This window comes from Canis aureus, chromosome 9, assembly GCF_053574225.1.
Source record: "Canis aureus isolate CA01 chromosome 9, VMU_Caureus_v.1.0, whole genome shotgun sequence".
Lineage (NCBI taxonomy): Eukaryota > Metazoa > Chordata > Mammalia > Carnivora > Canidae > Canis > Canis aureus.
The window spans coordinates 43,616,623-43,628,910 of NC_135619.1; the positions used below are offsets into that span (position 1 = coordinate 43,616,623).

At 45.2% G+C, this 12,288-nt stretch overlaps 1 protein-coding gene and 1 long non-coding RNA gene across 13 annotated transcripts in view; one reads left to right on the forward strand and one right to left on the reverse strand.

Annotated features, from left to right (window-relative positions):
* The window catches only part of LOC144320748 (uncharacterized), a 315,500-nt gene that overhangs the window by 23,032 nt on the left and 280,180 nt on the right, over positions 1-12,288 (reverse strand). For 2 of the 12 annotated variants that reach the window (XM_077909659.1, XM_077909658.1), the window contains exon 4: positions 9,986-10,074. The exons of the other annotated variants lie outside the window; for them this stretch is intronic. In XM_077909659.1, the coding sequence (XP_077765785.1) occupies positions 9,986-10,074 (89 nt within the window). The remainder of the gene's footprint in view (positions 1-9,985; positions 10,075-12,288) is intronic. 12 annotated transcript variants of the gene reach the window in all.
* Positions 2,050-3,303, forward strand: LOC144320750 (uncharacterized). The gene is made up of 2 exons (XR_013386383.1): positions 2,050-2,237; positions 2,926-3,303. It is a non-coding gene; the product is annotated as an uncharacterized LOC144320750 (long non-coding RNA).

Sequence of the window (12,288 nt, forward strand, 5' to 3'; positions counted from 1 at the left end):
GTGTTCCAGAAACTCTACAATTGAATTTTTTTTTTCATTGACAAATGATCCTGCCATCATTGTGGATAGGGTAACATATCTAATTCCTATAATTCTATATCCTTAACTGAAGCCTGCAGGAGATGCTTTGATGGAAAGAAAGATCAATGGGACTGAAAGGAACATATTCCACTTCATTCCCTCTCTCTGAATTCAATTTCTCACCAGGTACTGTGGTAGCTTCCCTTTCCACCCCTGCCTGAAGCCAATTCTCATTTATCCAACCCTAATGAAGAACATGAAGTCAACGGACTCACCAAACATCTAACTTAGTAAAGACCTCAGCCCTCTCCCCAGGCAAAACTCTTCCTCTTGGCAATTTTGTCTGATGTTCTCCAACCAGAAGAGAGAGGAAAAAAAAAAAAAAAAACGACTAGAAAATGATCAGAAAGAGAAGAGGCAGAGAGAGGATTGGACAGTGTAGGGAGCTCACAGGCAAGAGAACTCCTCAATATCATGAAGTGTCAACCACATTTGTGTTTTGTTTAAATTAGATCAAATAAACTTTTTTGAGAAAGTATCAGCATCCAAATCATTCATTTGGTAGCATATCGGTGGCCTCCTATACGACACACCAAGCAACACATTGCCAGTATGCAGAGAAGGCATAGGCCTACAAGTGATACTACTCAGTGTGGTACCTTAGACAAGTGATTGAATTTCCCTGTGACTTAGTTTTCTCATCTGTAAAATAGGTATAGTAATAGACTCGACCTCAAAGGCTGAGATGAGAATTAAACGAACTGTTGTGTATAAATGTTGTGAGCATAATACCTGAGCATAATTCCACCAGGCCCTTCACAAAGAAAATGATGCTTGGCTTGGCCTTTAAAAAAATGAGCAGGAGTGTAAGGAGAATGGAAAAGGGTTGAGAAGGTTGTCCTAGTAGAGAAGCCAGCATAACAATGGTACAGAAGTGAACATACACACGAATTGTTGGCTGAGGGAGGCTGCAGTGGGACAGAACCGGGAGGAGGGGCTGCGGGAGCCCCGGGCCTCCTCTGCAGGCTCTGCTGGGAACATGCGTGCAGGGAGGAGGCTGTCCAGGTGATCCGTGGAGCTTCTGCTGCAGGAAGGAAGCAGTCCTTGACTGGGTAGAGAAAGAATGGTCCTGGAAGAGAAGGGGGAGCATCTCCCATCTGCTCTCATCAATTCCCTCAGCATCTGTTCCCATTACTTCCCCATGGTCGGGGGCAGGAAGGACAAAGTGATGTCTGCCTGGCCTGGGATGGAATGCTTTTCCTGATAAATTCAAACACAGCTAATCACTGGCAAATTTCTGAGTGGAGCTTTTTTGTTCTAGAATTTTCCTTCCTGAACACCACCTTCATGGGCAGCCCCTATGCATAAGCTCCCCTCTGCCTCTGACTCTCGAGAGTCCCCCGGCACTCTGAGGAAGGAGCAGCCCAGGTGAGGCCGACCTGGGAGACCATATATATAGGAATAGCACAGCAGTCACAGCCTTTGTCCCCCAGCAGGGGGATCAGACTGCCAGGGGATGGAGAGAGGCAGAGCGCATGGAGAAAGACAGGGATAGACACAGACAGGGAGGAGGACAGATGGACAGAAACAGGGAGTCAAGACCACAAAGCAAGAGAGGGTCCAAGGGCATGGAACACCTTTGGTGCCTTGGCCCTCACCTTTGCAAAGGTATAACCTGGGTGGAAGTGGGCATGGTTCTGTTCCCACCATCCCTGTCAGCGGTCCCCTGTGGAATTCGTGCTCCTGTCTCATGACCCTAGACTCTGCTGGATTGGAGGCCCCGGCCCCAGGGCAGGCACCTAGCTGGAGTTCCACCAGGAGCTATGAACTGCCATCGGTTCATATGAGGCTACTCATGCCAGTGGACAAACAGACAAGGAAAGGGTGTTGTCAGGTGATAACTGGCCTTGATGACCAGGAGTTGCTGGCTGCTGCTCTCTGGTGGGAGACAGGACGGAATATGGAACCCAAGAGATCCCCTGGGTGTTTCTCAGGGCTTCCTGTACCCATAGTGACCATAAAGGGGTCACTTGTACAACCACAGCCTGGAAAGGCTCAGAGCCCTTGGAGAGGAAGGTCCAGGTGATGACACCAGGCTAGCAGCCTTGGCCAACCGCAGTGCTCACTGAGGTGAGGGAAACAGAAGGTGTGGTGTGGGAAGTGGATGCTGAATCTGGGTCAAGGCCCGAGGACCAGTCATGAGATCATAAGTCATGGTATGTTCCACTAACCCTCCTGTCCTCCTGTCCTAAGTCTTTTGCAGAGATAGTGATTGACAACACCTTGAAGTCCTTGTGACAAATGGACTTACCACAGACATCACTAGATCTGCGCAGGGCCAGGGAGGGCTAGTCCTTGAACATTGCCTCACTCCTTCCTGCTTCCTGGCCCATATCCCTCCTGCCATTGCCATGGTCACCCACTTTGCACTGGGATAAGCTGACAGCATCATGCCTCAGTTTGTGCTGTGCCTCCAGGCTTCTTGGACACAACAGCATGGACCCCAGCCAAGATCTGCAAGGAACTTAATGACTCACAGGGTAATTCTGAAGCACTTGCTGGATGTTCCTCCCTTCTGTTGCTTAGACAATGCTGGGCACAGGGGGGCTGAGCCCTGGAAGCCTGCAGGAGTGACTCGGTCAAGAACACCCCCTTGAGAAACTGAGTGCAGAAAAATTAGAGAGGGAGACAAACCATGAGAGACTCCTAACTCTGGGAAACAAAGGGTTGTGGAAGGGGGGGTGGGTAGGGGAATGGGGTAACTGGGTGACAGGCACTAAGGAGGACACTTGATGGGATGAGCATTGGGTGTTATATGTTAGCAAATTGAATTTAAATAAAGAAAAAATTTTAAAAAAGGATACCCCCTTGAGTGGCCTTCCCACCTTTTCTGTTGCTTTCCAGTCTCCACCCCTGTGCCCCAGGCATCATTTCCCCAACCTGGCTGCCCACACTCAAGGTCTCGGTTCAGCCCTTCTCTGAGGAAACGCAGGCAGAGACACATACTCTGGAGAGGTGGAGGAGGAGGTATAGAGAGCCACAAAGAGGAATATGCAAGTAAACAGAGCCTGCAAGAAATCTCAAAAGAGAAAGGTCAGAGGAGAGGAGAGGAGAGGAGAGGAGAGGAGAGGAGAGGAGAGGAGAAGAGAAGAGAAGAGAAGAGAAGAGAAGAGAAGAGAAGAGAAGAGAAGAGAAGAGAAGAGAAGAGAAGAGAAGAGAAAGAAGAGAAGAGAAGAGAAGAGAAGAGAAGAGAAGAGAAGAGAAAGAAGAGAAGAGAAGAGAAGAGAAGAGAAGAGAAGAGAAGAGAAGAGAAGAGAAGAGAAGAAAAGCTTCATATTCCCAGGCCAGTTGGACCCTAGGAAAGTTTCTGGATCAAAGAGGCAATTTGAAGTGGGAAGGAGAGGCCAGTGGGGGAATAGGAGTAGGGAGGGAAAACCATCCAGAGAACAGTTACAATCCAGACCTCTCACCACCTCAACCTCCCCCCTCCTCCAGATCACACAGCCATATCTCAGAGCATCTTGGCTGCAGAAAGGACCACATGGGACAGAGTTGAGGACCCCTCCAGGGTAAAGCATCCTCCTGAAGGAGTCAGTCTGAAGAGCCAGGGCATAGATGGGGATGGGCTGAGCCACCTACTTCAGGGAGAACTTAAATCCAAGCTTAAGAGATCAGGCCAGCTTTTAGAGGCAGGAGCAGAGTCATAAATAAGAGACCAAATCAGGGATTGTGAGCCAGGCAGAAACAGGAGTGGAGTGGAAAGGGGAAGGAATACCTGTGCACTGGTAGGGGCAACTGTCTCTGTGACTCTCCTTTGCCTGTGTATGGCTCTGTCAAGGGTACAGAGAAGGGTGGCTCAGGGTCAGTGACACGAAGGAAAAGCAGTCACTCCTGCCAGAGTGATGAGGATTGATAACAGCTCAGTGCACTGCTCCAAAGGTATTTACACTTTAACACAGTATCCCTTGAAGAACATTTATCCAACCAATATTTATTGAGTACCTATCATGTGCTGGGTGCTGTTGTAAGCACAGCAGCGAATAGATTTAATGGAGCACTGTCTTGCAGGGGAGACACGATGACTTAATGTAAACAAATGACTCTGAGAGAATTCCAAGCAGAGGCAAGGACAGTGGTAGCTTTCCTGGTGCCCCTCAAACCATACTCCATCAATCACTGTTTAGCTACTGGTAAAACTGGCCTGCCTTTCAGCCCTGTAAATAGAAAAGAATCCCACAGCATCACTGAATCATCATGGTGAAAAGTGAAGCATCTCAGAAATAGCACAAGGAGAGGTGTGGGTCCTGAGAAAGGATGACAGAAGTAAAGGGAGACAGAAGTAGGCCCACCATGAGCTAACGAAGAGTAGGTGGTGTTCAGAGTCCATGGACCCACTCAAGGAGCCTGCACCTGGCCCTTCCCTGTGGTTGAAGGGGAGCTCCTTGACATGGAGGAGTCAGGATTCACAGACAAGGAGACTCTGGTGAGTCTTACCCGCCCTAGTTCAGTTCTTTTCCTATACCATGAGTCTGCATCCATGACAGGCATAGATGGGAGGGAAGGAGGAGGAGAAGTAGGTGCAGCCTCAGGGTCCCCTGCCAGATTCCTCTGGGGCATCGAGCCCAATCCCTCCTTTACTATGGGCCGATCCTTACCCTCCCTGTGTCTGCTTGGCTCTGGCATCTACACCAGCCCTGAATATTTGGTCCCATTGCTCCTAAGTCACACAATGCACAGGCTCTCTAGGGTGCTCCATGCCTACTCTGCTCTTGTTGCTGGATTCGCTTGCGGTAGCCTTTCCCATAGCCTTCTCCATATTTACCTGCTCCCCACTCTAGGCTTGTTCCTAGTTATTCTGCTGAAACCAGAGCTCTAATGTGAGCCCCAGCTCCCTTAGCTGCAGGAGGAAACCATACCTGCCCCTCTCTTCTCAGTACCCCCAGATATTACCTGGAGTCCTCTTCCAGAGAAAGGAACCACTCGGAACCACAGTGCTACCTCTGTAGACCCTCAGTACCATGCCAGGTACCTGACTACTCCTGATGCCACACCTCATCCCTCAGAGTCACTCTGCGTGACCAGTCTGAGTGGAAAGGCTGGTTCAGATGATATCATTTCAGTGACCTTTCCCTGGCTCTTTCCTCCATCTGCTTTAGCTCACTGCCAGCCTGACTCAAGGCTGAACAGCATGGATTTGGATAGCAACAAAACTTCTGATCAGGAATTGAATATACTGATTTGTATATTATATACACATATATAAATGATATGAGATATGGATATAAACAAGTGGAACCTTTCTCTAATATAAAGATCCAAGGCTTTGCAATGGTTTTAAGTTACCCCATTTTCCACAGAAAAAATTACACACACACACACACACACATATATACACACCGTTTCTTACATAAAAGTTGACAGGGTGTGAAACTGCATCTCATTTACTATATATAATGAAACACCTTAATGATATTCTTAGAAATAATGCTTTTTCTCTGAACCACTTTTCTTTTTGGGATTTAATATATGTTATCACCACAATTTTCATCTGTTTCTCAGAAATACTCTGCAAACTCCATTATCCTTGTTGTGAAACTAAACCCAAAAAGCCCATTCCTGTCCATATTCTTAACAAGTATTTTGAGTTTTCTTTAGAAATGTGTAACTCGACAGAATTGAGCTAACAGACCTACAAGATGAAAAGGTGGGACATCAGTAAGGATATCTTCTGAGCTAATTTTAAATTAACACTACGGAGGTGGGGGTGTCCTACCCTCAGAAGTCTTTGGTGGTTATCTGAGACCAAACAAGTTACAAAGGTAAAGCCAATAACAAAGCAAATGACCAACAAACAAATTTTACATCAATCAGGACTCCTTTTTTCAGTTGAATTGACCAAAATGCAACTCAAAATAAATCAAGAAAAAAAAAAAAAAAAACCATGGGGAGAGTGGACAGTGGGGGAGTGGGGCCTAGCACACCTAAGTTTAGGAACACAAATGGAAGATATCAGACCTCTCTCCCTCTCAGCTCTACCTCTTTCAGTGTGATAGCCTCATTCTCTCTGAGTGAAGAAAGATCTTAGTTGCAGAAAATTCTAACCATCATCCCAACACATCCAGAAAATTCCAGAGAAGGACTCCAAGTGGTCCTGCTTCACTCACATGTCCATATGTGTCCAATAACTGTGGTCTACAGATGGGGCCAGGCTCCATGGCCAGGCTCTGGTAACATGCCCACACTCATGGCTTAGTGGAACAGAGTGCCAAGAATAGAAAAATGGGCATTTCTGTAAGGAAAAGGAATACTAGGAAAAGGGTGGAAGGGAAAGTTGGCAGACAAAATGATAGATATCTACCTCAAAAATTGGTTTTCTTGGGCAGCCCCGGTGGCTCAGCGGTTTAGCACCACTTTCACCTGGGGTGTGATCCTGGAGACCCGGGATCGGGCCCCACGTCGGGCTCCCTGCATGGAGCCTGCTTCTCTCTCTCTATCTCTGTCTCTCATGAATAAATAAAATAAAATCTTTAAAAAAATTGGTTTTCTTCAATTTACACTTACCTCTTAACAGTTTCTCCTGGTCCCCTAAAAGCGGAAAAGAAAATTTATCTATACTTGTATATACACACAGAAGAATGAAAAGAGACCCAGAGAATGCTCAAAAATCTACCAGTCAGCATTACAGAGAAATCTCTGCTTCCAGAGAATGAGATTCCGGAAATCTCTTGACTTCCAAAGTCAAGTCAGAGAGTGATAAATTCGAGCAGGTAAGCTCATGTCGTCTGAACCATTCAGGGCAAGCAGAGGAAACATTAGTCAACACCGTGAACTACAGCAGAGGCAGGCAGGGCTCAGGGTGAAAGCTGCCACTGCCGCCCGCTCCGACCAGTCCAGTGCGAACACCTGCCTCGCGCAGCCCAGCGTGACCACATCTAGCCACCTCCACGGAGCACTGTGAGCCCAGCACAGACTATAGATCCCTTAGCCCATCTTTTTCCCATCCCATGCTAACCAGGATTTAACTATCCTTTTGGATTCTGCTTTTTTTGCTTCTGTTTCACTAGGTTATGGGAGCTTAGATTTCATAATTTGGCTGATGCTTCCAAAAGGAGTTTTAAGGAAACTTCCCACCCTACTCAGGTAATTACGTGCTTCAAGCTCCCTCAACTCCCCAAATCCTAATCCTTGTTCTGGACAAACTGAACTTACTCACCCTTCCTGGTCTTATCTCCACTATTTTCTTCATAAATACTTCTTTCAAGGATCTATAGTTTAGATACTGTTCTTCAACTAGTTGTTTACTTACTCTTAACCTCTGGGCTTTTCCTTGTGCTATTCTCGTTCCTTGGTTATTTCTCCATCAAAATTCCAGTCATTCTTCAAATGTTACCTCAAAAACAACTTCCTCAGAGCCACCTACTGCCACCTCAGTGGGAAATGATTGCCATCGCTGTTATTAGAATTTGATGTTGGAATCAAGCTATTTTAAATAGCTTTCAAGTATGAGATTCCTCTGCTTGTCTCTCTGATATTGTGTCACCCCTTTTTGAAAGTGATTTCATTCTATTCTAGTCAGAAAAATTAAAACATGTTCTGGGTCTAAAGAAAGTATTGCTTTTTGGATTTGTCTAAGAACTTAGGATTTGGAAAGGACTGTGAATGTGCCATGCAAAATATGAGCCTTAGTCTCAGGAGCTTAGGGAAGCAAATTTATGTGAGCCTATGACTCTCAGAACAACATATAAAATGTGTGAGGATCTGATACTACAAGGGTTACTCATTTGAAATTTCGAGATTTTGCTACCAGACTCCATAAACTACAGTACCTACTGACAAATTCATTCATTAGAAGTTTAGCCTACAAAAAGACATAAACCATGTTCCAAGGGAATCCCATATATAAACGCGTTCCTAGAAATTGTAAGTCTTGTAATAGAGCACAGTAGCAGAGCTTATGAAACATGTAAACAGCTTCTAAAATATTCCTTTCCTTTATAAAAGTGCCCTAACTTAACATAGATTCATTTTGAAAATTGTCTCTATACAAGAGTTTCCTACTTGTTAGTATTCTGTTCTTTATCACAGCAAGCCGTTCCAGAGATTTCCCTGTTGGGCACTTTAGATTTACAGATATCTTTTAAAAATATTTTTCAAAAACCAGTAATTCCTCCTTGCAATCAGACTTCTAAAAGGCGCTCCTGCCCTGTTTGCACCTTGTCACCCACTGCAGTCTGGCTGCCAGTCTCAGCACCTAAGTGTCTCTCACCAAGTTTAGAAACACCACCAGCTGGCAAACCTAATGAGAAGCTCTAGGATCCTCTGTTACTTCGCTGTGGCATTGACATTGGGGGCCAATTTCTTGCTTTTGAAATGTATCCCCTGAACTCGGTCTTTGCCTCTCCTTCCTCAACACTCTCCTAAGGAAACTGGACCTCCAGGGGACTCAGCCCCCAGTGCCCCTCTTCACCTCAACACCCACCTCCCGGTCCTCCTTCAGTTTCCCCATCTCAGGGTGGGCACTGCCTCAGCTGCCTGTGGTTGGGAGTCGTTCAGGAGTCTTCTTCCCTCGGCCCTCACATCTAACCAGGCACAAGTGCTTACTGACCTGCCTCCCCGAGTCCCTCCGGAGGTTGCCTCTCCTTGTCTTTGCTGATGCCTCAGCACTCTCCCCGATTCTTGCTCCTGGCAGCCTTCTGGCTGGTCTCTTGGCTTCCATTTCTATCCTTCTCATCGATCTGCCCACTGCTGTCAGGGAGATCTGAGAACAGTATCATGTCACCCCTGACCAGAATCATTCAGTGAGGGGCGCCTTGGTGGCTCTGTTGGTTAAGCATCTGCCTTTGGCTCAAGGCATGATCCCAGGGTCCTGGGATCAAGCCCTGTGTCTGGCTTTCTGCTCATTGGGAGCCTACTTCTCCCTTTCTCTGCTGCTGCTGCTCTATTTGTGCTCTCTCTCTGTCAAATAAATAAATAAATCTTAAAAAAAAAAATCATTCAACGACTTTAAATTCCCTACAGATCAGATCCCAAACCCCATCACGCATATAAATGGGTCCCTGCTTCCCTGCCCTGTCGCCTCTCCAGCCTCTCCCCCACCATACTCTGTGACCATGACATTGCAAACCACAATTGGTCCCACAAATATGCCAGCTCCCTCCCTCATGCCTCTTTGCTCTCACATATGTTGTTCTGCCCGGAATGCCCTCACTTCACTGGTCTTCTGGCAATCTCCCATGCCCTCCTCAACTCTTGGCCTACCCGATACCTTCTCTGAAACATTTCTGACCTCCTGAATGGTCTTAGGTTCTCCTTCATCTCTGTTTTCACTGCATTCAATATATGATGACACTAGCTTTCATTCAGTAAACATTGAATAATCAATCAATGAATCAATCTTTATTGAGCACCTACAATGTAAGAGACATCAAGCACTTTTACAATTTAAATAATTACAACTCTAGGTAGGGACATTCATTATTATTCCTATTTTATCACAAGGAAACAGGGACTACATAGCTTCCCTGAATTCACATAGGTAGTGACAATGCCAAGATTTGAAGCCTGTAGCCTGTGCTCCAAAATCTTCCCACTCTCTAGCGTTCATTAGAGCAATAACATTCTTAGGTAGCAACCATTCCTTGGCATGGTCATGTTTCCCATCAATGCCTTTATTATCTTTGTTTTCCAAGGAGCTACACAAGTTCAGGCACACAGGACTTGATGCATGTTTTGCTAAAGAAATGTATGAATGAGTAGTGAATGAGTGAATGAATAGGCGAGACAGGTGTCCACAATACGTCTTTCTAAGGCATTTCTAATTAGTGCCTCCCAACTCTCCAATCTGTTCTTTCTTCAGCATGAGTGTATCCTTCAAGCTGGGGAATCCTGCAAAACCTGACAGCACATTCAGTGCAAACAGTCTTTAATGAATAGCAAGAGGCAAAAACCATTAATCAAGTACTACCTGCACGAGAACCCGCTGTGGAGAGTTCTGCTGAAATATGTCATGGCCAGTGCAGCTCAAGTGGACTAGAAGGCAGCAGCAGACACACCCTGCAGGGACAAGAGTGGACCAAGCTGAAAGACTCACAGCCTGGTCATTTGGTGTGGTGTTTTGTTGCTTTCTCCTTTGCCTTTTTTTTTTTTTTTTAACCCTAGAGAAGAATGGAGAAATGAGAATATCCAGGGAAGAGCTTACTTGTTGCCATCTTATTCCCCAAGTTCTTTCTTCCTTCCAATATAGTTCTTGGCTTCGCTGATCTTACTTCATTCTTTTCATAGGAGCTCCATACCCATTATCCCTACCTGGTTCCTTCTTGCCCTGCAGAGAACCCTAAAGCACCCCAGAAATGAGTTCACTGGGGCTTGATGCTTTCTCCACTCTACAGGATTTTCAAGCTGACTACAGCCTTGAAAGTTGCCCAAGCATATGAAATCATGTCACTAAACGGTTACACACCCAGACTCCAGAGCTCAGCTACAAATCTCAATGCCACCACTTACTAATTCTATGTAGAAGCATGTTAGATTTTAGAACTGTCCCAGTTCCCAAATCTGTAAAATAGAGGAGGTCCAAAGATACAGATGCAGTGAAACGCCGGGACACCTGCACCCTGATGTTTATAGCAGCAATGTCCACAATAGCCAGACTGTGGAAGGAGCCTTGGTGTCCATCGAAAGATGAATGGATAAAGAAGATGTGGTTTATGTATACAATGGAATATTACTCAGCCATTAGACACGACAAATACCCACCATTTGCTTCAACATGGATGGAACTGGAGGGTATTATGCTGAGTGAAGTAAGTCAATCGGAGAAGGACAAACATTATATGGTCTCATTCATTTGGGGAATATAAAAAATAGTGAAAGGGAATAAAGGGTAAAAGAGAAAAAATGAGTGGGAAATATCAGAAGGGGAGACAAAACATGAGAGACTCCTAACTCTGGGAAATGAACTAGGGGAGGTGGAAAGGGAGGTGGGGGGGGGAGACTGGGTGACAGAAACTGAGGGGGGCACTTGATGGGATGAGCACTGGGTGCTATGCTATATGTTGGCAAATTGAACACCAATAAAAAATAAATTTATTTAAAAAAATAGAGGGGGTCACAGTACACATTTCATAGGGTCATTGAGGAATTAGAACAACATGATAAATATAAAATGCTTAGGAAATTGCCTGACACATACTATGTGCTCAATAAATTCTCCCTTTTATGATTATCATTAATAAGTACTGAGTCCCTAGGGAGTCATGTATCCAGTGTTTTGGAGAGATTAAAAAAAAAAAATGAAGAGCCCACAAGAGTTTTTGTCTCCACAAAAGAGGGGGACAAGAATAAGAGTTTATGAACAAAAAAGAAGACAAAACATAAAAGTGAGGAGTTTTCCAAGGCCATAGAAGCAAATGACATTTCTGCCAAGAGGAACGTTACATTTTTTTCAGCAACATAGAACATGCTTAGAATACAACTCAACTCCCTTCAAGGGAACTCAGAAAACTTGGGGCACATTTCTCACTCATCTTTGGCAAAGTTATATTTGGGTCTATTGTGGTTTCTAAAGTTTGGCACTGTTGACATTTTGGCAGGATAATTCTTTGCTGTGGTGGCTGTCCTGAGTTGTAGGATGTTTAGAGGCATCCCAGACCTCGACCCACTAGATGCCAGGAGCACTTCACATTGCTGTGTGACAACTATAAATATCACTGGACAGTGGCAAATGTCACCTGGGGGACAAAATCACCCCAGTTGAGAACCGCTGGTCTAGCAGGATTTCAGTAACAATACCCAGTGGGAGTTTGCTATGACAAAAAGTCTCCATTTCACTACCCTCAACAGGAGACCTTGGTCTTATCATTTCATCTCTTCCAGAATACCTTTCCTTGATTATAGAATCAAATTACTGTGAGCAGCCTTTCGGGGTTGTGGTAGGGCTAGGGATTCACCAGATTTTGTTTGTGAACCCATTTTAACCATAAACCATCGTTCCCATATTAAAAAATATATATCATTTGAAACACCCAGAGGACTATTGCTCCACTGCCATTGTGCCTCTGGGTGGATAAGTAAATTCAAATTGAAACATTGTCAGTTAGAATCTAAGATTTCAAACCCAGATGATTCTGAAGTTAATTCATAGTCACCTAGGACTTTCTCAATGTAGGCACCAATCTGTGCCTTTTAGAGACCTATAAGATGGGTTAGGGGCAGCTTCTACCTCAAGGTGCTTTGGTCAGCAGGTATGTTCTTTGCTCTATCATCACC